We start from the raw sequence: 12,674 nt of genomic DNA, 5'->3' as shown, positions 1-12,674 counted from the left end.
CATAGGTGGATGGATAGGTGCTCGTCCTGAAGAAAAAGGCATCAGGCTCTTTTCTTCTTCAGCATCTCTGGAGGGAGAAGGTACTTTGCATCGTGTTTTTGGAAAAGGGAGGCCTCGTGTGGTCAGTCGTGAGAACAGCTGCCTGCCGGGCTTGGGGGGGGCCAGCCACCTTCAGCTGCCTGGTTTTGGGCAAGCCAGGACGGTCAACATGCCCATACCGGTGGTATTTCATAGCAATAGTGATGACAGGATTAAAGGAAGAAGAAACACCCGAGTATGATTGCAGCTGCTCTGTTATTGAAAAGGCCTGAAGTAGGAAATACTGTTCTCACCGGTCCTTTTTCCCTTATGGTGTTAAAAGATAGATACCTTTCATTGCCTTTCTAGGCATCTAAAACAGGTAACAAAACATAACTCAAACTCAGAGTCCACGTTTGATATTAAATTAACTAGTTGAACAGGAGAATTGAAATGGAGCAGTGGTCTGTCTGGTAGCTGACAAAATGTAAACATTTCGATTCAAAGGCAAAATTAAGAAAAAAAAAAAAAAACCAAAAACCTGAAAGAGTGTCTAGCGCCTGTAAATTTAAAAAATTAATGTCTGAGGTTTCCAATGCTCAGTTCTTTGCCTTGAGATATTGTAAGATCTAGCTGTGAGGAACTGTACAGCAACCCAGGTAGAGACCGGTGAGAATACCCGTGTATCAGTGAGTCGTAGGTTGAAGCCCCAGTGCATGAGAGGGTATTCCAGCACTCTTACCTTAGACATATATCCTGGAGAGAAATTTTAAGTCCAGTCGTAATGTATTTATCTCATTCCATTGACTGCATTCTTACTACCAATTCTAAGCACATTCTCCAACTTCTCAAAGAATTCCAATTAAGATCCCCAAAATGTAGGATTTACCATCAGTAACACACTGACTACTATCAGCTGGGATTTGCGAGAAGCCTCTCATTGTGCCTGCCCTTCTGAAGAGATTATTTCTGTTTGTGACTCTAGCTGGGAGCAGTCCCTGGGCAGGGCACGAGGCTTGTGCCCTTGTGCCCACTCACGTGAACAGTGCGGGGTTGGAAGCTGGCTCTTTGTTTCCTCCCTTTTGATTTATAAGATTTGCCCATTACCTTGTCTCTTTCAGTGACTTAAATCCATTCCCTTGCCTAATATTAGTCAAAATTTCCCTTAAAATCAAATGTTATTGGGACATAGCTCTTGACATACTAGGTTCAGGTCTTCAGGATACTAATGGTGGGATTCATCTGGTGTATAGAAATTGCACATGGAAGTGGGTTATCAGGTTCACCTGAAGTAGTCGCCTTTATTGCACATCGAGCAGTCAGGATGAAGAGAACAATATTCTGGACTCCGTAATCTCACCATGTTTTTTAGTTTGCTCATCTCCCCGATGCAGGAGATAGTGTCTAATGAATAAGGCATGTACTATCAGCAATTGCATCTTCTAAACTGTCTCCAGTTAGGAGGAAGCATTTTCTGATGATGGCAGCTACTGTTTGTTATCAGATAGGAAAAAAAACTTGCAAAATTGTTCATTTTTTCTAATTTTGTCTAGAAAAAAAAAAAAATTGAGAAGCCTTGTCTCTTGAGATTGAAAGAACACATCTTTCAAAAATGCAAAAGAAGTGGTGTATTATTCTAGAGCTTTGTTTCTTCTTGCTATAACTTAGTGCATTTTGCGATAGCGTGTTTATACCCATAGGGTCGAATTCAGGATGTCTTCTGGTAATATTTATCGTTTTTTTCCCCAAGAGCGTGATGCTAATGTCCCTGAAATTCATGGTGGAAATACTTGTTCAAGAAAAAAAAAAAAAAAGATACAAAAATAGGGGAAATCCTGCCATGTGACCTTTTTACCTGCGCATCCATCTTTCTGCGCTTCCCTTGGGGATGCGGTAGGCGGTTTGGCAGGCGGTTTCCCCTTCGGCAGGGCGGTCCTCCGAGCAGTGCGGGGGCAGGCTGGGGGGGAAGAAGCGGGTGTTCCCCGCACCCCCTTCTTTTAATTTCCAAGAGCAGGCCGAGGCGGGGCGGGCACGGCCGCCGCTGCGCGCCCCCGCAGGCCGCCTGCCCCGCCCGGCGCCGCGCCGGGCCGTGCCGTGCCGCTCCGCTCCGCGCCGCGCGGCATGGCGCCGCTGGTGCTGTACCACTGGACGCAGTCCTTCTCCTCGCAGAAGGTGAGGGGGACGGCGGGGCCGCGGGGCGGCGGCCTGCAGGCCCCGGGTTGCCTCCTCCCGGGGTGCCGGCGGCCCCTGCCTGCCCGCCCGCGGAGGGTGCTGGGCGGGCGGGCAGCGCGGCGGGCCTGCACCCGCGGCAGGGCCGGGCCGGGCGGGGAGCCGGGGCTGGGCCGGGCCGGCTCCCCAGAGCGGGGCCAGCCGCCCGGGGAGAGCCGCTCCTGGGGTAACGGCGGCGGTACCGTTACAGGTGCGCTTGGCAATAGCCGAAAAAGCCCTGAAGTGCGAAGAGCACGATGTAAACCTGCCGCTGAGCGAGCACAACGAACCGTGGTTCATGCGCTTGAATTCCTCTGGAGAAGTACCTGTCCTGATCCACGGGGAAAACATCATTTGTGAGGCAACACAGATCATCGATTACCTCGAAGCGACGTTTGTAGATGGTAATCCTGTAGGCGTTTCGGTGTGAAATCCTTCCCCAGGTACCCGTAGTGTGCAGCAGCGCTGGGGCCAGCGCCGTACCGCTACGTGTTGGTTCGTTCAGGACCAGAAAACGTTTGTAGACTCCCAAGTAGAGTCTCAGCCTGGAGAAGAGAAGGTTGCGGGGAGACCTTATTGTGGCCTCGCAATACTTAAAGGGGGCCTATAAGAACGGGGACAGACTTTTTAGCAGGGCCTGTAGCGATAGGACAAAGGGTAATGGTTTTAAAGGAAAAGAGGGTAGATTCAGGCTAGATACGAGGAAGAAATTTTTTATGATGAGGGTGGTGAAACACTGGAACGGGTTGCCCAGAGAGGTGGTAGATGTCTCATCCTTGGAAACATTCAAGGACAGGATGGATGGGGTTCTGAGCAACCTGATCTAGTTGTAGATGTCCCTGCTCATTGCAGGGGCGTTGGACTAGATGACCTTTAAAGATCCCTTCCATCCCAAAACATTCTATGATTCTAAGTAAACGGGTTCTCCTAATAGTTGGTGGTATAGGGTAAAAACACGTTCCTTTAAAATGAACTGAAAGCCTTCCAGCACCTGTACAAAGAGCTATAAGTAAAAACCTACCACTGTCCTCCTTACCCCTTCAGGAAGGATGGAGAAGTCAGTAACGGCAGCACTGCGCTGCGCTAATCCTGTGGTGCGACTGCCCTGAAAAATGATGTGTTGAACAGAGAGCTGCACAGCTGCCGTTGTTGGGCAGGTCCTGATTCTCTGCGAGAAAGAAAGATGCTTAATTCCAGAATAATCTTGGGCGGAAAAAGCAAGTAGAATGACTAAATTATTTTTGGAGCCAAAATGGAGTGAAGAGGTAAAAAAATAGGAAGATAAAAGTTGGAAGTGATCACATGCAGGCTTTTGAAATTCTTTGTGTCTGTCTTGCCGGAAAACAGACTGCCTCAATTTTTGAAGGAAATGCAGAGTTGTATTTTTTTAGGTGTGAAGAGGCAGCATTTTGTGTTTCAGGGGTTTAGTGCTGTGATTTCTAAGGCACGAAGAAAACTTCATTGTTGCATGAACATAATATGTATTTAATGCTGGTGTTTTCATCAAATGAGGAGTCGGGGCCCACATAGATCGAGGGCAGGGTAGAACTCAGTGATGCGCAGGAATACTTCGTGCTTTGAGTAGGATTCCTGTACTGTAATTTTTAAAGCATTGCAGCTGTAGTAATGTTTCAGCCATAACAACTTACTAGAACCTCAGTTGCGCCCTACTGTGAGAGGGCCAAAGGGTTGTGTGCCACGGTCGGCCATTCCTAGAAGTACAAAATAGATGCTGAATCTGGTTTTCTGACTTGAAGGCCTCTTAAATACGTGTTTATGTGGGTTGCTGCATAGGAATTGGAATTATTCAAATGTTTTAAAATGAAGTACATTTCTGTGAGCTGTGATGACACTGTTGAGTTATGGCGGGGAACAAGTGAAGCTTTCTTAACTGCGGCTGTGTCGTCTGTGCCGGTTAGATATAATGGAAGTAACTTTGGAAATACTACTTTTGGTCTATTACATGGTTCTTCCTTTCTTAACTTTTTTTTTTTTTTTTTAAACTTTGTATTGCAGAGGAAGTACCAAGATTAATGCCAGAAGAAGGGAGCATGTATTATCCAAGGGTGCAACACTATAGAGAGCTTTTAGACTCCTTGCCTATGGATGCCTACACACATGGCTGCATCCTGCACCCTGAGTTAACAGTGGACTCCATGATTCCAGCTTATGCAACCAGCAGAATTCGTAGTATGTACTGGTATAGCTCTGAATGTCTATCAGCTAATAGGATGTTGCATTACATTCATCTTGAGCCTTCAGTGCACCTTAAGCAGAATATATTGAGCACAGATTTCCAATTTTAGTCCTTGATAATTTGTGCATATACTTTTTAGTGATTTTCTAGTCTGTTACGATTTGAAAACGGGAAAGAGGAAGTGTCATTTTTAAGGTGTTTGGGGAATTAGTTTTCCTAATGATTGAAAATATGCTTCATGTGCATAACAGAAAATGGCAGCTGTGACAGCTGTGAGTATGTTATTTCTGGTCTTGCTGCTTATGCTTATAAAGCAATTTCTAGGAAACAGCTTTATTACTGCTCACATCAAACCACTACATGAAGGAAACCCATTTTTTTTGTGATTGTAAACTTGTAAGAAGTTTCCCTATTAAATTAAAGCAATTGCTTTCCTCTCAAAGTGGTGCAAATGCAGATTAGCCTCAATGAAACAGAGTCTGTTTATCTATGTTATAAGAGAATCATCAGGCCCTTTTTGTCTGAGGAATGTACTAGTGTCAACTTGGTGCCAGGGGTAGGGAGAAAAAAAGTAAGTGTGAAGAAGTAAGTAGCTTGGCTTCATCAGACCAATAGAAATTGTTAAAGCACAATTAAACCAAAATCCTGGGTACAAATAAAGCAACAATATAAATCAGGATAAAGGATGAACCGGTGGTCTGGTAGAATCAATAGTAAAATGTCCTTTGACTTCCTTGGGATCAGCATTTTACCTGATGGACTTCTATATATATATATATATACAAGTTTCCTGTGAAAAAATATGTTAAGGGCAGAGGAAATAATTGTAGATGATGTTGCCCAGTCCCCTTTATAACGGACAACCTCCTGAAATGAACTCATGTTTCAAATCCAGTAGCTTGCAGAAATACTTAGTTTAAACAATGTTCAGTGATATTCAGAAAAATCCTTGGCAAATAATCTTTCAGTTCTCACAGCTTCCCCCCGCCCCGGGTTTGGATGCCAGAACTGGACAGCAGATCTGTTCACTTTGGTATCAGATAGGGAGATAAATATTTAATTCTTCTTGTTTTTTTCACTGTATGTGTGTTCAAGGACTCCAGCGTTACTTTCAGCCACAGAACTGCACTGGGAATCCTTGTTCAGCCGGTCGTGGATCATGACCTCAGTCTAGCTTGTCAGAGCTGCTTGCAAACTTACAGCCCTCTCACCAAGAAACATGGCCTATATCTTTTGCTTCAATTTATATTTTTATATACTGTGTTGAAACATCGATTGGTTACTTAGGCCCAGTTTATCAAACAGTCCAGACCACTGGGTATCAGTGCCATGTTTTTTCTTGATTTATGTCACTTCTAGTCTTTGTACCATGGCAAACTTTAATTAATGCTTTTATGTTTCCTTCTAAGTATTACAAAACAACTAGTTCTAGGACAAGGATCAACTCCCGAGAACGTGGCTGGATGACGATTCCTTGTTTACAGTTACGTTCTGAGATCACTGATATTTTTTTGTCAATGTCAGTGCTTTATATTGCATTGATTTTTTTGTATGATATTTTTGAATGCTTCATAGAATGAAGTCACATACTGCAGACTTTGAAATGTAATACAAATATACTATTACCAAATTCATAATATCGTAAAAGATGATACTGTGTTAGTTTGAGTTCTATTTCCAACAAACTGTGTGATCTTTCTCCTTAAAATTTTTGGCAAGTCATTTCTCTTATTAGCCATGCCATTATGTTGTCAGAAGTGAAGTGAGGTGATTAGTTTTCCTTACAGTTGCATGAGTTATCCTTTATAAACATCGGTGCAGAATTAGTTTTCTTTCTGTCTGCTGGAAACTTCTTGCAAAGTATTTAGAAGTCTGTTGCTGGTCCAATGATCAATGATTATTTAAAAATAAATTCTTTATAAAAAGTATCTAGAGAGATTTAGAATGGGTAATTTCAGCAAGAGTAATTAGCATTCCTTTTTTTTACTCAAGTAACATGAATTATTCTCTTATATCAGTGTACTGTCTTTTTGGTTTTTTTTTTTTTTCCCCCCCCTCAAATGTGGATCCTAACTGTTTATTGAACAATTGTACTTTACTCGTAGGCATTATTGATAGTTTTTCTGTTTTCACATGGTAATAGTCAGTGCTTTTATTATGGTTCACTTTACAACGTTGTCTTGTGTTCTGCTGACCATATGTATTCTTTCCCTCTAGCTTTTAGTTGGTATAAATTGTTGTCAGTTTACACACACACATTCATACTGGTAGAGCTAAAATTACTACTTGTCTAAATTGGGATGTTTTCTTATCTTTTTATACTTAAAGCATAGCCTGCTTTCTTGGTTTGAGGCATTTTTTTGAATAGCTTGTGGATGTTCCTAAACAATTCCTTTGCTTGTTCCAACTTCTCCTGGATGGTTTAGCTTTCAGCTTTGAAAAGCTGATCTTTTTCAGAGTGCTAGATATAATAAGCCACCAGCCAGTTATGTATTATGTTTATGCATACCAAATCCAATTAAGTAATTAATTGCATATGTAAGATTTTAGTTGTGTGATTACATCCTTCAGTTTCTTCATATGCTATGTTGAAAGATGGCTTTTGCAGTCATGTCAGGTTGAAACAAAGAATATATAAAACAGTGAGTTCATTATTCTCTAGCAAGACTTTTTTTCAGTTTAATTTATAAGACTTAATTGGAACTAATCTTAATTATCAAGTACAAGTGAGAGGTGATTCATGCCCTATAATTATTCTTTTGTTCTCAGTTTATTACTAGAACTATTTATTTTTAGAAGATAACTTACTGTCCACTGTCTTTTGGTATTGTAAGTCTGCAAGTATGGCATCTTCAAGCACAGCCCCATTTAAGGAGAGAAAAGGCTATACACATGTAGTAGAAATCAGTGAAATTATCTTAAATTTTTCACATCTTTTCTTCTTTAAGTCATGTAATGAATGTTTTTCTAGAACATCCATATACTATGTAATGAACATTTCCAAAAGGGATCACAGATTTTGGTGTCACATTTTAGCTAACTGAAGACACCTTGGTTCTATATTCAGTAGTATTTAGGCTTTTTGCTGTAGAATTATGCATGTGACCTACAGAAAATGTCAGTATGGGCCTATCTGCACTTTCACAGCATGAAAAGTATATTAGGAACCCAGGAAGTGAGGTACAAAAACATCAGAGACCTAAGGTATTTGTAGTAGAACTCATGGAAGAAGCACAGGTTTTGGCAGCAAAATGGTTTTATCTGAATAAAAGAAAAATATTAACAAGAATTCTTCATTCTTGCCTGGTAGATCACCACGTTATAGAATTCATTGCAAACTGATGAGCAGAAGGTGTGGTGGAGTCAATTTATGCAGCAGTTAAGTTTTCCGAAACATGATGGTTTTGAATCCCAGCTTGGTGGTGATGCTTCATTGAAGAACCGCTTCCCATTTCTTCAGTGTGATATTTGTACACAAGCTGTTGATTGGTTCCTGTGGATTGCATTATGGGTACGTTTGGATATCTAATGTCATTCCTTTGTTTTTTTGTATCAGGCCAAATAAGCAACACAGAATCAGAGTTGAAGAAACTTGCGGAAGAAAATCCAGACCTTCAAGATGCCTATATAGCAAAACAGAAGCGCCTTAAAGTAAGAAAACTCTTTGTATTCCCCCCCTTTCTTATGAGCTTGTTAGTGTCAGATTTTTTTCTGTCATGATGTAAACATTTGTTTCACCTGTCATTACCAGTAATGTCATGCAGTGATTTAACCCTACAAGGCATGAAGCAGTCTGTCCCCCAGATCAGCTACACACTTCAAGTGTGTGCTGAAGTATTGGATTGGTCCCACTGACTTCAAAGGTAAGTACACGTCAGTGCTGGCGTTGGGCTGTTGAGCGCCCTGCAGGGTGAGGCAAACCTCGATATCTAGCATCTCTAATGTTCTTCTTCTGTTACTTGGATTGTCACCAGTATCCAAATGGCATCCAGCTGACTATGTGGAGAAAGTAATCACATTTTATGAATAAGCACTGTAGTATCTAAGTAAAAGTTTCTCTGATAAAAGTGTAAACTCTGTACAATGATTAAACACTAACCTATATATATATTTAGTCTAAACTGCTGGATCATGATAATATAAAATACCTAAAGAAAATACTGGATGAACTGGAAAAAGTTTTGGATCAGGTTGAGACTGAATTGCAGCGGCGAAATGAGGAAACACCAGGTAAGGAGTTATTGCTAAACCCTATTGATGGTTACATTTGGGGAGACTGAGTAAACTTGTTGACAGCACCATTATAGAACTGGTTTTAATGTGTCCGATTTGATACTTTTAGAATATACTGATCTAACAGCACAGAAGGGATCAATACTGTTTTAAATACTAGTTTAGTTTACTGCTGCTGTCAGTGAGTTCTTACTGTCTTATGGTAGTGCTTGATCACATTTTCAGCATAGTGAGTATAATTAGCTGCACAATTTTGTAGCATTTTATCAACAAAATAAGAAAAACCTTTACGGAATGTTATTCTTGATGTTGTAGTTGTAGGCCTCAGTTCACTATAATGATCACGATCTTAATGTTTAACACAGGTTTATGACAATCTTGTGTAAATGCTGTGCTGATATTTGTGGTATTTGCAGAATTAGCAATCTGGATAAGTGCTCAAATTATTAAGCAACCCCCCTCCCCCACCCTCTTGGAAAGCAGTGGTGTTTACCTGCCATCCACCCAAATGAAAGTCAAATTTTGTTTAAATGGGGTTAGTCTTTTGCTTATTCAGAGTCTGGTCAAACTCCCAGTGGTGCTAATAGGAATTCTTCCTCTGACTTCACTGGGAGCTACATGAAGCATCAGTCAATACCAACTGCATCTGCTCAAATCAATAACTCTTTGCATTTGGCTCTATAAATAGCTGTTGTAATAATTATCAGTTACTATCAAGACAGTAGATTTGAACCAGCGATTGAAAACCTAGGTTAAATTTTCTACTGACTCAACAGCGAAAGTCACAGAAAATGTTTTAACTCACAAAGGATGGTAGGATTTTGTTCAGCAAACTAAGTCTGTCACCATTTCCAGCAGCCCCCTTGCTTTCTCTGCTAAATAGCCTTTCCAGGGAGTCAACTGATACAATATTGATGAGCTTATGAAAACCGCCAGGATCACAGCATTTAGTAAAACATATGGCTTTTACTTGCCTCTTGGAATTTTATCTGAGATATTCACATTTTTGAGGTTTGTGAACAATACTTCTCCAGGTCCTGGTCAACCTGAGCTTCTGCTTCGCTTGCTACTGCTCAAATCCCTCATTCTCTTGCACTGGATGAATCCCCAGGTATCTTTTCAGTGACATAGGATACACTAATTCTCTGCAGAGGCCTTTCTTCCAGGCCTGCATAACTGATTGAAATGGACTGGTACCAGCAGCGTGCCAAACTTTTGCTTTCCTCTGGTGGCAAATGAGTTGAAAGGGACATTGCAAAATTTCTCTATTTCCGCAGAGGTGCTGCTGAATGTTCATGCCCCCATAAAACCCCCATGGTTTGGGGTCTAGGAGGCACAAAGGAAGGACAGGTAAACAAACTCTGTTTTCTCGCTGAGCTGGTGTGTTTGGTGCAGGTCAGTCATCTGATCTGTTTCTTCTTGACTTGAAAGTCTCCAGCAAATTAGCAGCTCTTGAGTGAATGCCATAGAGCTGAGTGACATAGGCAAGACGATAAATTATTCAGGCAAGTAGTAGCTTTTCAGTAAAAGCTAAACTGCCTTCCTCCTTTCCACTCCTGTTTAATTTAATTCAGGTTTGAGAAATGTAGTTGAGGAAAATAAGTGTTTACTGTGGGTTTTAATTTATGAACCTGAAATGCAGCTCTTTTTTTCCTTAACAAATGTAGGCCAGGCTGCTGAGCCTAAGACTTTACAATATTGTGTGAAGAATGGACAGGGATTAGTAAAATGTTCATTGATTAAAGTCATATCTTACCTGAAGTATTGGTGGTGTTTATTAGACAGCATTTTGAAATAGCACTAAACTAAATGTTAGCCGATGGAGGCTTTTATGTGTGCTTGTATTCCATTAGCTTCTAATTCTTTATGTTTTATCCCTGCTTAGAAGATGAAAATCAGCCTTGGCTCTGTGGTGATTTCTTCAGTCTGGCAGATGTATCACTTGCTGTCACATTACATCGCCTGAAGTTTCTGGGATTAGCAAGAAGAAACTGGGGAAACGGAAAGCGACCCAACTTGGAAGCCTATTATGAGCGTGTCCTGAAGAGAAAAGCATTTTACAAAGTTTTAGGACACGTCAACAATATATTGATCTCGGCCGTTCTGCCAACGGCGTTCCGCGTGGCCAAGAAAAGGGCACCCAGGGTTCTCGGTACCACGCTGCTGGTCAGCATGCTGGCGGGAATGGGTTATCTTGCTTTCATGTGTCTTCGGAAGAGGTTTGCCAACATGATGTTATCGATCAGAACCAGGCAAAATTATTTTTAGATCCATCTGTCCCTGGTGGTGAGTGGAGGGCATCTCTACCCCCCAGGAAAATATCCCCAATAAAATATAAATGTAGAAGAAAGGTTATGTCTGTGAATTAGAGCACTGTCACACAGTAATCGTCTCCTGCTGTTCTATAATTGGATTGGCAATGCAGAGATATTTGTGGAAAATATATGTTGGGGGGACAACAAAGGAAAGAAGAGACTTTCTTTTCAGACGAGGACCTGTAAGGGCCGTGACAGTGCTTTGTTAAAGTGGTTATTGTCTCCTTCACCCAGTAGCTGACCTAATTATAATGCTTTTATTTAATAGATATGCAGCAATGTGACAGCTTTTCACTGTGGGTGAAATGCATTACTGTGCAGAAACCAGCACTGTTGAAATACTGAAAATAGCACTTTAAATGCTCAGAGTAGGATTTAATTGGAACATACGCTCTGTGCCTGTTGTTTACGGGAGTGAGTGTCTCTGTACTGATTAATGTCTATTGATTTGCAGTTGGACCTTTAGGAATGTCTTAAAAAGTAGTCTTGTGGAGCCACTTCTGTCGCTACATGTTCATGCAGCAGTACAGAAAGAGACCTGAAACACGTATGAACATCAGTGATTTGTGGGCCACCTAAGTGAAATTCTCCAGTGGCGTCAGCGATCAACAGATGCTAGACTTCTGCCGAAATACAAATGGGAGTTAAAAACCTGACGCTTGTCTTTTGAAAGCCTTTTGGGTAGCCTTTGGCCCAGCCAGGTACCCAGCTCAGCCGCACGCCCTGGCTGAGTTAAGCCAAACTATCTTGGTGCACATTTCCTGCTTTCATTGGGGTGGCTTGATACAGTTGTCTCCATCTTAGTGCCCCATGTACCCTTTGTTGTTTCCACTCCGAGCACTGGCTATTTTTTGCACACTACTTGGCTACGTCAGCAATCGCATGTGCCTCGATGAAATGTTTGCCCACAACGTGCCACAGCCAACTAGAAAACGTGTGCGCACAGCAATGTGTTTTGTAAAAGTAATTTAAAATAATTCACTGTCTTTCAATCTGGTTAGGTAGCATAGATTGAAGGTGAAACTGTAATTTAGCAATCTGTTTGCTTACGGAGAGGTGTCACATTGGTGGTAAGTGAAAAATATAGGTCAGTTTGGAGACAGATGATTTGTACTGCAGAATTTTTGCAAAGCTGCGCTTTTGTAGCATGTAGGAAAGGTGTAGAAAACCACTTTGATTGTTTCCCACTACTCAGCAGATGGTGAGAGTTTTATTAGGTTTGAATTGAGCTCCCGTTTCAATGAGAAGTGCACATTTACCTGAAAGTAGACTTTGAATCATTTTGCAGCAAGAAAGCATTTGGGAAGGGTTGAAAATTTTCGTGACAGTTTAGTAAGATTTTTGTATTCTTGATGAATGTCTGAAAGCCTCGGAGTTTTATTTACAAGTTGTAGATAACTGCAACAAGCAAAACATAGCTTTAAATGTTTGCCTATCAACAACCAGCGCTAACAGGCCTAAGTACATTTTTAGATCCAGTGCTGGTGGCTGTGGTCTCTCTGCACAATTGCTTTTGAGCTTCAAGAAGATCCTCTCTCAAGTTTGCTGGAGAGGACTGAGGCAATTTCTGTCTGGGCAGTCTCACCATCTAGCAGATATCAAAGTGGATAAAATTGTTGAATATTCCTGCTTATAATATAATATTGTGCTAGTTGTCTAGCAAAAGAAGACCTAAATCTCATTGCTGCTTTTCAATAATAAGA

General features: G+C 41.3%; 1 protein-coding gene across 1 annotated transcript; it reads left to right on the top strand.

The window, feature by feature from the left end:
• Positions 1-2,509: 2,509 nt before the first annotated feature.
• Positions 2,510-11,727, top strand: GDAP1 (ganglioside induced differentiation associated protein 1). Its single transcript, XM_082309725.1, has 6 exons — positions 2,510-2,630; positions 4,243-4,416; positions 7,980-8,074; positions 8,539-8,653; positions 10,542-10,875; positions 11,426-11,727. The coding sequence occupies exons 1-6, from the start codon at positions 2,525-2,527 to the stop codon at positions 11,511-11,513; spliced, it is 912 nt and encodes a 303-aa protein (XP_082165851.1). The 5' UTR covers positions 2,510-2,524; the 3' UTR covers positions 11,514-11,727.
• The last annotated feature ends 947 nt before the right edge of the window (positions 11,728-12,674 follow it).

Source organism: Platalea leucorodia (assembly GCF_965183815.1).
Source record: "Platalea leucorodia genome assembly, chromosome: 1".
NCBI lineage: Eukaryota > Metazoa > Chordata > Aves > Pelecaniformes > Threskiornithidae > Platalea > Platalea leucorodia.
Note: the sequence above shows the minus strand (reverse complement) of the source record. Positions and strands in the feature narration are given on the sequence as shown.

What these genes read in the sequence shown, in the direction of transcription:
- GDAP1 (XM_082309725.1), top strand. Translation starts at nt 2,525, where the DNA reads ATGCGCTTGAATTCCTCTGGAGAAGTACCTGTCCTGATCCACGGGGAA. An exon ending in CGAAGCGACGTTTGTAGATG is followed by an intron (nt 2,631 to 4,242) that starts GTAATCCTGTAG and finishes TTTGTATTGCAG; the next exon opens with AGGAAGTACCAAGATTAATG. An exon ending in TTCATGTGTCTTCGGAAGAG is followed by an intron (nt 10,876 to 11,425) that starts GTTTGCCAACAT and finishes ATTGATTTGCAG; the next exon opens with TTGGACCTTTAGGAATGTCT.